This window comes from Phaseolus vulgaris, chromosome 9 (genome assembly GCF_000499845.2).
Source record: "Phaseolus vulgaris cultivar G19833 chromosome 9, P. vulgaris v2.0, whole genome shotgun sequence".
Lineage (NCBI taxonomy): Eukaryota > Viridiplantae > Streptophyta > Magnoliopsida > Fabales > Fabaceae > Phaseolus > Phaseolus vulgaris.
The window spans coordinates 19,736,892-19,750,159 of NC_023751.2; the positions used below are offsets into that span (position 1 = coordinate 19,736,892).

Here is a 13,268-nt window from a genome sequence, read left to right on the forward strand (position 1 = left end):
TATGTAACTTTCCTAATTTTTCCAGGTTTTTAAACCAAATTTTCAAATAGCACAAGAATTAATGCAATGGAAGTTAACTTATTTACCTACTTTATCATAAAGTATTGATAATAGGGATAATGGAACCTTCATGAGTTAAAATCACGATAATACTTAAGAATTTAAATTTGTGATTATTTGGTTGTCGAATTGAATTTTGTTAATGGATTAAGGAGTTTATTTGGCAGAGAGTATTTATTATCTATTAATGAGATTGATATAGTTTAGATGTATAGTACTGAAGATTTTATTGGATTTATGATGTAAATCCTTGAGTATTTTGCGATTGTGTTAGTTTGAAATGAGATACTTAATGCTATTTTGATTGGTTATTATATATGTGTTTTGGATATAGCAATTTAATATTTTATTATTTAATAAGTTGTTTGTTTTGAATCAATTGTATTAAAATAAATATGATTTTAGTAGTATACATAAGAAAATTTGTCTTGCGTTATTAAGGTATCTGTCTTACTTAAATGAGAATCAAATATTTTAGTTTGGATATTTCTTTAAGTGTATCTTATTTTTATTTTATTTCAAACGTAGTTGAAAATAATTAAAAATATATAATACAAAATCGATAGTAGAAAGCACAATATAGAAATATAATTAAAAATAATTTATTTTTGAATGAAAGTATAAGTTTCAAATTTGTTTTTGAGAAAAAAAAGTTTTTAATTTCTTAGAAAGCTAAAATTATAATTTATTTATTAAGAAGTTTAGGTATAACAATTTTTCACCATAGGTTTTAAATAATTTTGATACCATATATTATAAAATTTCCTAATTTTTAATTATTGTGAAATCTACAACACTATCTAAAATATATATATATATATATATAAATTATGTCCATTTAATAATTTTATTTCAATATTTTTTAAATATACCAGGCTTTGAATTTTTTTGAAATTACTTCTCTAATATATAAGATGGATATTGTAAATTATATAAACTGAAAAAGTTAGTTTAAATTGATGTAAAACCAGTTTCTAAATCTAATATGAAATTTGATCTTATATAACAAAAAGTTGTCATTTTTCGATTTATTTCAGTTTAAAATTTTGATATAGTATATTATTTTCAGAATTGTATCACCTACACTTTATAAAAAAAAAAAGGCTTTATGCGTACAGGAATTTTGACATGCTGCACAAGTACACTTATGTAGACAAAAAAAATAGAAGCTTTTACTCTGTTAAAGAAAGAAAGTGATTTTATTCATAAAAAAAAGAAGTTAAAGCAACAAATAAAGAGAGTGATAGCTTTATGCTAAAGTCTTAAACCAAAAAAATCTCTATGTCTAAAGTGGGGAGAAAAAAGAGAGTAAAGAGTTCGTTAGAATTGTTCAAACTGAAAACCAACACAAAAAAAGAGAATTGTGAGCAAAACCAACTATGTTTTGAATTCTTAAAATTCTGAAATGTTTTTTTTACTTGCAAGGTAAAAGAAATAAAATAAAAAATATTTTGTTTTGAAAATTTTGATAAAGTAAAACATTGACGAGATTATAACATCACGTTGAAGAAAAGACACACGTCGAAAAATTAATATATCATATCACAATTTTTTACCACTTTGTTAATGTCATTTGACTTTGTTTTGAAATTTAAAATATTAAAATATTTTTTTTCAATTCGAAGAAAAAATAAGATTTATTCCATATTTCAGGAATAAAACATAAAAATATTTTCTGTTTTCTATTATACGAAAATTTTAGTTATTTATGAGTAACAGACTTATCTTGTGTACTGTTACTCAGAAGAATGGATAATCTTAATAACATTAGGAGAAAAAAAAGTGATGGGAGTGTGGGTTCATTAACTAACTGACCGTGACCCGTGTCTTCCGGTCAGAACTGAAGTTGACGGTGTTGGATATCAGACTCAGATCCACATACTCAAACCGGCACCGCCGGTTCACCAACTAATCTGAAAAAAAAAATAAAAAAATCCTAAGAATATAAAAGAATAGAATTTGCATTTATTTTGATGTTTGTTGTGTTCTTGTGTCCCCTCACACCACCACCTTCCGCTTCCAACCATGGCTTCCTCCCTCGGCGAGAACCTCAACCTTCTCTCTACTCAACAGGTTCAGTTTCTCTCTCTGTTTCTCTATTTTCCTATTTATTTTCATATTTGACGAATGCTTCTGAATTTTGATTCGGTGACTCATCCAGCAAGAGTTGGTGAAGATGCTGTTGGAGAACGGGCAAGACCACCTGTTTCGAGATTGGCCTCCTCCCGGCGTCGACGACGACCACAAGAAAGCGTTCTTGGACCAGGTTTTTTTTCTTCCTTCAATTCAATTGAATAGATCTGCTACTTCCTTCGTTCATTCTCTCCCTAAACGACGCTGCGTTTTCATTAGCTGACTCTGCTCGATTCGAGTTACCCTGGCGGTTTAGAATCATACATCAAAAACGCCAAACGGCTCTTGGCTGATTCTAAGGCTGGCAACAACCCTTACGATGGCTTCACTCCTTCCGTAAGTCTTAACAAACCTGGTTTTTATATGCTTCTTGTTTTCAACATTGCACTTATAAAGTGTACTACATTCTACTGTAATAACGTTCGAATTCTCGGTTTAACCGTGGAAAAATGCGTGACACTGTTTGGTGGTGATTTTGAAGGTTCCAACGGGTGAGACTTTGACTTTTGGTGATGAGAATTACATCAACTTTGAGGAAACAGGTGTGCATGAAGCTCGCAAAGCTGCGTTTGTTCTTGTTGCTGGTGGTCTTGGTGAGCGTTTAGGATACAGTGGGATTAAGGTATGCCTTGTCGCCCTGTGTCATCGTTGTTTTTGTTGCTATGCTATTGTGTGTAATGCGGATGTAAACACTGATTAGAGGAGCGATTATTCTAGTGATTTTTATTTTACCTCGATGATAGAGTAATCTTCTTTACCCTCCTCCCAAAGCAGAGTATTGTAATGTGGTAGATGCATATATGTATTTAAGAAAGTTTGAGTTTACATAAAAGAGAAAGTAGCTTTTTTTATTTAGATTAATTCCTGATTCGTAAATCTTAATCGTAGCCGTTGCCTCTTGCAGGTTGCTCTTCCTGCAGAAACCACTACTGGAACTTGTTTCATACAACATTACATTGAATCTATATTGGCTCTTCAAGATGCCAGCTCACAAGGTAGTATCAGCTGCTTATGTGGTAAAGCAAAAAGAAAAATTGATGGTGCATGTAACTATTTAATTCAGACAATCAATAGCTTATTTAAATTATACACAATTCAGATGACCCAGAGTCCATTTGTATTGACGGAAAATAACTTTTGCGCATAAAATTTTAGAACATGACTTGATTTTTGAAAATTTCCCTGTAGAAAACAGCTTCCTCCTAGAAAACATTTTCTGGTAATTTTTTCTTAGAACATAGTTTCTGCTGTTGCAATATGTCGTCAATTACTTAAGATTTTCCTTTAAATCCGCCTCTCATACAAAAAATAGTCCAGTCTCTTGTGGTTATTAATGTTAACTATCATATTTCAAAATCCTTTGGAGTAATGTGTGTAGTCTTCAATTTTTAGGTGAATCCCAAACACAGATTCCTCTTGCTATTATGACATCTGATGACACTCATGGACGTACTTTAGAGTTATTAGAATCAAATTCTTATTTTGGTATGCAACCCACACAAGTGACACTTTTAAAGCAGGTATGTCTTTTGATGTCTGTTTGGATAAACTCTTCATTTTGTTCCTTGCATAAAAATTGTTTACAATTAATCCCTATCATGTTTTAAAGTTATAAGGGTATCAGAATTTTTTTTCCTTTTGGGACCAAATTGAAAAACAAAAAAAATGGTGTGAAGTACAGGTGCTAAATCCAATATTATTATAACTTTGACAAACCTCAGGGATCAATTTGTAAAGGTTTTTTTCATGTTGGAACTAAAACAAATAGATTTTTCATTTAGGAACTAAATTGAAAAAATAATGTTTGATGTTTTTTTAATTAATTCTTAACCTTGTAATTCAGGAAAAAGTTGCATGCTTAGAAGATAATGATGCCAGGCTTGCATTGGAACAACAAAACAAGTACAGAATTCAGGTAGTGATATGCAGGGTTCCAGTATTATTGTGACTGGGAAGTTTATTTAGCAAAAAGTAATGAATGAAATGTATTCTGTTAACCTCAGTTAAATTCTCAAACTAAGTGCAATCTATTGACCATTTCTCTTTGCGTAGACAAAACCTCATGGGCATGGTGATGTGCATTCACTTCTTTATTCAAGTGGGATTCTGAACGTATGGTATGACTTCAACAGTCCATTTATCTTTTAGGGTCAGCTTGGGTGTCGCAAATTTCATATTTTCTATGCTGTACATTTGAAAAAAATTCAATACATGTTTCTAAATAATTTAAAGAATACTCTGAATATATTTGAGCACACCCAAAGAACTATTAAGTAAATCTATAAATATTGATTTTCAATTCTGTAAATTGATGGGATTGTATTCTGGAAATCCAAGAAATTAGAAGCGCAAAGGGTATACTTCTAACATAGACTTATATATTTATAATTTTATATAATGATTTTCATTTGTTAGGTATGATGCTGGGTTAAAATGGGTTCTATTTTTTCAAGATACAAATGGGCTTCTGTTCAAGGTTAGTTATTTTCACATTTCGTACTTTCTGAATTTAGATTCAGACGCACTTGGTTTGTCTATCAATATATTTTAAATATTCCTTGCCTCATGATTTGAGGATACAGGCAATTCCAGCAGCACTGGGTGTCAGTGCTTCCAAACAGTACAATGTTAACTCTCTTGCAGTACCTCGGAAAGCAAAAGAAGCTATTGGTGGAATCACCAGACTCACTCACTCTGATGGTAAGCTAATTGTTTCATCCCTCATAGACAAAGAAAGCAATGCTGATTCTGGACTTAATGTTATTAATTTGGGTGTGAATAATAGGATTGCTTTTTGTGCATGTCACAGCGGGATATAACTTCTCTCTTACCTGTAAAGTAATTAGAAACTGTAAATTTAATGAATATATTATTATTTATCATAATTAATAATAGTTTGTGGAAGAATGATAGTTTGTGGAAGAGAGATAGTTTATATGATTGAACTTGATATTGATGTAGGGTTGGTCATGTGAACCGCTTGCATTTTTCTGTGACTGGTAAAAAAGTTGTAAATAATACTGTGCATTATTAGGAAATCTTGTCTTTAACCGACTGTTATACAAAGATGATAATTGAATATGAGTATAGTATCTGCTTTGATAACTCATAGGTATTCATAATGCTGAAACAGATTGATACTGATCTTCCATGTGTTCACTTGAACTGATACACTTCACATTGTCGAATGGTAAATTTGTGAAAATTAAATGTTAACAGTTTTTTCATCCCTCTCATTCTCTCCATATCTCAGCGCCACTCATTTTTCTTTCTCACAAGGATTGAAAATGCTACCAAATTTAATTCAATGGTTACTGGGAGAGATCCTTTCCTTTGAGAAAAACAAAATATTTGAAGTGAGTTCAGAGTTTGAAATCCAGAACAATTGTCTGCAGCTAAAGTAATATGTTGCCACGTATTTTTACAATTTAACGAGACTTTTAAAGTAGTATTTCTTATACTTTTGGATGCTTTATAGTTTTATTCAAATATATATTAATATTATATAAAAAATGTATCTCTATCTTGACTTCATTACGTCAGTGTCCTGAATTTGTATTTTTACATTTATTGATGATTAATTTGAATGCATTATTAGGGAGGTCTATGGTGATAAATGTGGAGTACAATCAGCTAGATCCTCTTCTAAGAGCAAGTGGATACCCTGAAGGTGATGTGAATTGTGAGACTGGCTACTCCCCATTTCCTGGAAATATTAACCAAGTAACCTCTTTTTCGTACTTCAACTTTCTCCCCCCACCCCAACTCCTCACTCTCATGGAATTTGCCTTTTCGATTATCTGTTGTTGGGATGGTTATTATGCTTATCTGCATTGCTCTTAAACACCACATGGCTGTGATAACCATGGCTTAGTTATAATTGTATCATTCTAATTATGTCCTTATTTAGCTGAACTATGCCATGATTGCATAGTAACAATATCTTATTCTAACAGTTGATTTTAGAGCTTGGTCCTTACATTGAAGAGCTCTCAAAAACAGGAGGTGCCATACAGGAGTTCGTTAACCCAAAGTAATTGTTCTTTCTCATACTATACTTTTTATTTGGGAAAATTCTAAAAACCTTCCCGTAATTTGACCATGTGTGCTTTGGTCTTGTTGCATTCATAATGTTTAAAATGTGCGTAAACTTATTTAGTTGTTCACTTCAATTCTTTCACAACTATTAATAAAAGGGATGGAAAAGTGCATGTGTCAACTATCTGCTTATTTTAGGATCTATTTAAACAGTTGTGGTGGAATTGGAGCAAAAGTGCACAACTCAATAAGTTTGATTTGAGGATCATTTTGCTCATTTTGAAAGTAATGTGACAAAGTGCACGTGTCAATATACCTTTTTTGTTGTAACACTTTGTTTCAGGATGCTTCAATCTTTGTGACCAGTTTACAAAAAACATGCTCTGGTTTAATTTTCTGCCCTCTATACATTTAAAAAAAAAGGTTTTACATCGTTACCTATATAAACAAAACATACGTGTATTGAGTTTTCTTACGATCAATCAAAATACACATACCTTGTTTCTCTGCACCCTTCTCTCTGTTTCTCTTCTCGCGCACTATCTGTTCTAGTCTAGATGATCGGAAACCCCCCTTTAAGGTTCCCCTTCCTTGGTTAGTGTTCTTCAGTGACTCGCACGAGTAGCCCTAGATCTTTTTTCTATCAAAAAGTTTATTCAGATGACTAGTTGTGTGATCAGGGTGTACCTTTATTACTTCTCACTGGTAGTTCATTATTAGCTGAATTCACCAGCCTCCTAAAGTTCATTTAGTTTATTGATATTGATGTGGACATAATTATAAATAAGTAACATCAATTTTAGTCATATTGTAGTTCTGTAAAGCACTGTTACACCTTAAGGAACTTATGGGACATGTCTTCTTACTGTTATATTGTCAATGTTACATCATCATGCTATATTTTCTTACTGCAGATATAAAGATGCCAGCAAAACTTCATTTAAGTCCTCAACTCGACTTGAATGTATGATGCAAGACTATCCAAAAACATTGCCCCCATCTGCCAGGGTTGGGTTCACGGTAAATTATCTGTTCGAGATCAGTGTATAAATCTTAGCAAATCATTGCTTATCGAGCTTGGCTGTCCCATCCTTGGACTTAACCTATTAGGCTACAGATGGAGTCCGTCCATGCTACTTTGTTATGGATGTTTGGTTGTTATCTAACCTGTCCTATGTAATCTTGTAGGTGATGGAAACATGGTTTGCTTATGCACCGGTGAAGAATAATGCTGAGGATGCTGCTAAGGTACAACATAAATTGTAATACACTAATTTTGCATGGAGAAAGAAAGTTGATAAAAAGAGACATAGAGGAAAAATGCGTTTTGAGCCCTTGATTCCCTATTGAAGTGTATGCAATTCTTAATTGGAGTAGACTGGAAAGGTCTAACCATAAGTTTGTATGCATTTAAAAAATTTGGATTTGAAATGCTATCTTGATGGTAGAGATTTTGAATAATGTTATCTTAATTCGCCAAAAGTTTTAAAAGAGAGAGAATATTTGTTATTTATTTTGCTAATTTTACTGAAGGTGCCGAAAGGAAATCCATACCATAGTGCAACCTCTGGAGAAATGGCAATCTATCGTGCAAATAGCATTATTCTCAAAAAGGTAATGTAGTGCTTTTACCCTCAAGTCTTGAATGCCATGACGCGTTGGTTTATTTTGTTATTAGAAATGTCTTGATTTTTTTATTATTTTATTGCAATTATAGGCACTAGTTTTGAAAATATCGGCTTGTTATTTTAGGTAATTTTAAGGTATTTGTGATAGAATTGAATTCCTTTTAGAACTCTATATGAACTATATAGGAGAGTTCTATAAGATTGTTTTGTTGCCAATGAAGCTCTCACATGGCTATAATAGGGGGCCTGCTATATACAGTTATTTTTGCTTCGAATGTTATTCCAACTCCGAGGATCTAACTTGTCTCCAGGTTGATTTTAGAATTCCTATGTCTGTATATCTATAAGGTCTCGTCTTGCCTCATTAGTGCTTTTGTCTAACCCTGAGATGCCAATTGTTAGAACTACAGCCTACATCAGACAACTGAGTAGCTAACCCCGCATTTTTCTCCTGCCAGGCCGGTGTCCAAGTAGCAGAGCCAGTTTTGCAGGTTTTCAATGGCCAAGAGGTTGAAGTTTGGCCTCGCGTCACGTGGAAACCCAAATGGGGTCTAACTTTTTCTCGGATTAAGAGCAAAGTCAGTGGAAATTGCTCCATTTCCCTAAGGTCTACACTGGCCATCAAGGGTCAAAATATTTTTATTGAAAATCTGTCCTTAGATGGGGCTCTCATCATTGATGCTGTGGATGATGCAGAGGTATGGCAATACAATTTATCAATAAATTTATTTTTTTCTTTCCTGAGTTGCATGTTAATAGCTTGAGAGGACCAGTTACCATTTGATGTATGACAGACATTACTAGAGTGTGCACCTCCTCATTCACCTCACTATTATCTACTATACTTCTAATTATCCATACCAGATATGCTTTTTCTCATGGGTGCCAGTGCCAGGTTGGAAGATAACTTTTGTTGAATAGTCAAAAACATTTTAGCCATAGTTGATAACACAGATGTAGAATGGGGTGTACTAAGAAGATAATTCAAAAGATAATTACAGGAGATATAGTTTCAATTTTCAACAGTATAACATAGATTGAGATCTCAAATTACATAGCAATCCATGAAACTAGTTGAGTCTAGCTTTTCTTAATTATTACCCAACTAAATAATCCTGTTCTCGCAATTTAAATGAAAGACATTCTTAAAAAAAATGAATCTCCTGAACACTAAATTCCCAACTTAAAATTTCGTACTCCAATAATTGCACATAATCTAGTGTTTCCCATTCTTAGTTTTATTATTATACTCCACCACTGATGCACATGTTACTGTATGTTGAATATTTTAAACTGAGGCTGGAATTTATTTTAAAAAATTAGGTAAACGTGAGTGGTTCTGTTCAAAACAATGGTTGGATCCTTGAAACTGTAGACTATAAAGATACGACGGAGCCTGAGGTATTGAGAATCAGGGGTTTTAAATTTAACAAAGCCGAGCAGCTGGAAACGAAATACTCTGAGCCCGGCAAATTTCACTTGAAGGCTTGAACATGCATGCTCTGGCAAAGATGTTTTAGCTTTCATTCTACATCATTCATTATTATTTGTATGTCCTTCCTCCACTCTTTGGTTCTTCTGTCATATGAAGTTTTGCATAATTTCTCTCTTATCTCCTAGCCTTTGGTGTACTATTTTGTTCATAAGTTTTGTCCCCACTTTGATTAGAGAAACTATTTTTTACATTCCTGGTTCAATGTGTAAAGAATCTGAGTTCATTTTTATTGTTTTGTTGCATCCTATGGGCAAAAATTTGTAAGGATATTTAATACTCAATTTCATTTTTATCTCTACTCTATCTTAAATCCCAAAATATATAATTGTTTTGAAATGTAACGCATCTGCTACTTCCCCCGAGAGCAAGCTAGTCTGCGCACGCTGACATTTTTTCCAAAAAAGCTTATTCTCACTCTTTTATTACTTTTACCTCTTTTTCTTCCATCTTATTAAACTTTTATTCTGCTACTATGTATTTTATTAAATGTATATGTCTTTATGGTTGAACTTTAAATATAATTGGAGATATTGCTACTTTATACAAGTTTTTTTTCCTTCTTTCTATATTCCTAATATAATCAAAATAGATTATTTTTTAAGTATATAATTTTTTTCTTGACAAATGTTATCATTATTTACACCTATTTGGCAGTTTAGTTTTTTTTTTTTAAGGAAATAGCTTTTTTAATAAGTAAACTAATAAAGATTATAGGTTTGTTTGTTACAGTTTTACTCAACAAAAAATATTTTGAAGAAGTACTTTAATATTTTGTTTTAGTTTTCAAAAATAGTCAAAGCCAAACATAATTTCGATTCCAATTAAAGTCATAAGCTATTTCGAAAAGCTTATCACATCTGTTACTTTTAAAAAATTGTTTTTTATTTTATTTTAAATAAACATGAAATAGCTTCTATTTTTTATAAAAAATCACTAGAAAATAATGATTACATAATTTATATTAGAATTACTTTTTAAAATATGTGACAAACTAATCCTATAATTCTATCTTCGTATTTTCATTTAATGTAGACGTAGAATTGGCTATAACGAATAGTTTCATTTCTTTTTATTAATTTTACTTTAAAAATATTCATTTATGTAATACAAACAATATAAATTATCTTAAAAATATTCTTTCAATTTAAAAAATATTGCAACGTCCAATAGTATAATCATAGCGATTTCCCAACATACAGTACAACTATTTTTCATTATAATACAGTATAACAATGATATTGTTTAGATTATGATATGTTAAAAGAGAATTTGGAAGGAAATATTATTGAAGTGTGTGAATTTTTTAAATATTATAAAATATAACTTTAATTATTTACTTTTGTTTTTAAAAATATTTGAATAATAAAATATAATATATTTTTGTGTAGATTTAAGTTAATTAAAAATTTGTAAATTATTTTTCATGGTTGAATAATTATTTTTAAAAAATACGAGTTATTTAATCTTGTAAAAACTAGAGATGGATAAAAAATTTAGTTTTTTAATCCACTTTTACATTGCTCTAATCTATTAAAAAATTATTTATTTAAATTTTTTTTGTCTAATCTATATTTTATTATATTTTCATATCAGAATTTTATTTTATTTATATAGATTTTAAAAATTGGATAATATAGATTTTCAATCCAAATTTTTAGAAATAGTCTCTCCTGCTTTTACTAAACTATTTTTTTATAGTTGCTCTCATTTGCGGTTCCTTTTTCTCTCTCCTGCACCTCTACTTTTTAGAATTTTATTTGCTCTCACACACGTGAAAAAGCAATTAAGTTTTATACATTTTTTTATAATTTTTTTATAATTTTATTTGTCCCAATATTTTATATATTATTGATATAATATTTTCAAAGTTTAATTAAAGTATTATAGGTAAGTGTATTTTAATGTTAAGAATTTATATATTATGTTATCTTTAATTTTTTTGATATTATTAAATTATAATTTTATTATATTTTCTTAATATTTACATAATATTTAACTTTTTAACATATTATTATATTAATATTATATTAATTTTTTTTAGAAAACATTAATTTTAATTTAAAAAACAATTATTTTTTTATAAAAATATGGATTTTGATTTAAAATCTAATCCAAATATTTGAATTTGGATTATAATAAATTTGATCCAAATATTTGGATTGGATTAACCAAAATCCAATCCATAACCACTCTTACTCGAAACATAGAAAGGGTTTAGGGTTTATAATTTGTTATAAAAATTATATTATTTAGGCATATACATATTTAAATCTGAGAGATAGTATCATTAGAATCAATTATTACATTTGAGGTATTATTCGTTTTTTAGGCCGGTAGTCTATTATGCTTTTATTCTTAAAAGACAATTTGTTGGTATGGTAGACATTTTCTGGTAAGAGTAGGATAAAGTACAATATAAGGCTTGGATCAATCATGAAGTGATTCATATTTATTAATTTTTTATATACAAATTTATTGTTAGATTTAAAATAATTTTAAAATTAATAATTTATTTATTTATTTGTATATTTAGTTGTTTGTAACTAAAATATTATTTTTGGAACTTTGAAAAAATACAGATTATGTAAATTTATCAGGAAATAATTGTGTTTGCATTAAAATTAAAATTTTGATACTTATAATTGTAAAAAAAAATGAAAAATTATCAATATATGTAAAAATTAAAATTTGTTAGATAGATATAAATAATTTAAATATTCATAGATTTATGAAATATAATTAAAAAATAATTTTATATTAAATTTAAATAGTATTATTAATTGTATAATACTAATAAAAATCAATATTTACACTATATTTTACACATATTACTGTAAAAAATAATCATTTTATAAAAAAAATATAAAAAAATAAAAACACAAATCCAATAACCCTAAACCCTAAACCGACATATATCACGAGAATAATTAATTATGTCTAATTTATAACTACTACATAATTATGTCTTCAAAACTAATAGATAATTAATGATGTTTCATTTATATCATACTACTTCGTTGAACCATACTCTATGAGCTGTTGCGCATGCCTCTGTTGTTGGGATTGTTGAATAGCAGGAGTTGACATTGTGGAGAACCTTTGGCTATATCAAGAGAACTTTGGGGAGTTCATCCTGGTGTGGTGAGCACGACAGGTAGGGTCAAGCAAGAGTTTGACACTTAACAATGTGAAATCACTATACTAGCATTAGGTAGTGAGCTTTGTGTTGCCGGGTTCAGAAAATGGCTTTCGGGTCCAGCTTTATGTTTTATTTACGTTGCTGTTAAGATTATGTATTGTGTGGATGCATAAGTTTTGTTAAATATGTTAACAGGGTTTTACAAGATGATGTAATAGGTTAAGTTTTTTTTTTTCTAACCTATTAGTGAGTTTCTATAAGGATTGGAACGTCTCTAAAATTTTCCTTTAATTTAATTTATTTAATTCTTTATAAAAAAATACTTAATTAATTATGGATAATTGATTATGTCTAATATATAACATACTACATAATCGATTATTTCATAATTAATTATGCATTCAAAACCATTGGTTACTCTCAATTATGTATGCAAATAACCAATTATTGCTTTAAAAAAAATAGAGTTTAGTGAATACAATTGATGTAAAATAATTTGTGTCTACCCAACTTTACTTTAGCTTCTCCACTATAGAGAGAAGGAGAAAAATACTTATTCACTCACTTTTTCGTCTTTTCACTCACCCTCATACACACTAGTACAAACATTTATCATCCTTGCGTTTCCATGCTCGTGAACAATACATGGCATGAAAAACACACAGCGTAAAGGTAGTGGATCTAATTCCACCTAAGACCTATAGGAGCAACTTTTATTTTATTATATTCAATTTAACATTTTAAATAAAATGGCAGACTATTTTATTTAGACTTG

The 13,268-nt window shown here is 29.8% G+C and overlaps 1 protein-coding gene across 1 annotated transcript; it reads left to right on the forward strand.

Annotated features, from left to right (window-relative positions):
- Nucleotides 1-1,814: 1,814 nt before the first annotated feature.
- On the forward strand, nt 1,815-9,657 carry LOC137820402 (UDP-sugar pyrophosphorylase 1). The gene is made up of 17 exons (XM_068624475.1): nt 1,815-2,133; nt 2,222-2,326; nt 2,413-2,529; nt 2,675-2,815; nt 3,098-3,188; nt 3,586-3,713; nt 4,037-4,108; nt 4,246-4,310; nt 4,609-4,669; nt 4,776-4,893; nt 5,792-5,916; nt 6,150-6,226; nt 7,146-7,251; nt 7,420-7,479; nt 7,765-7,845; nt 8,318-8,557; nt 9,183-9,657. The coding sequence occupies exons 1-17, from the start codon at nt 2,086-2,088 to the stop codon at nt 9,348-9,350; spliced, it is 1,803 nt and encodes a 600-aa protein (XP_068480576.1). The 5' UTR covers nt 1,815-2,085; the 3' UTR covers nt 9,351-9,657.
- Nucleotides 9,658-13,268: the final 3,611 nt, after the last annotated feature.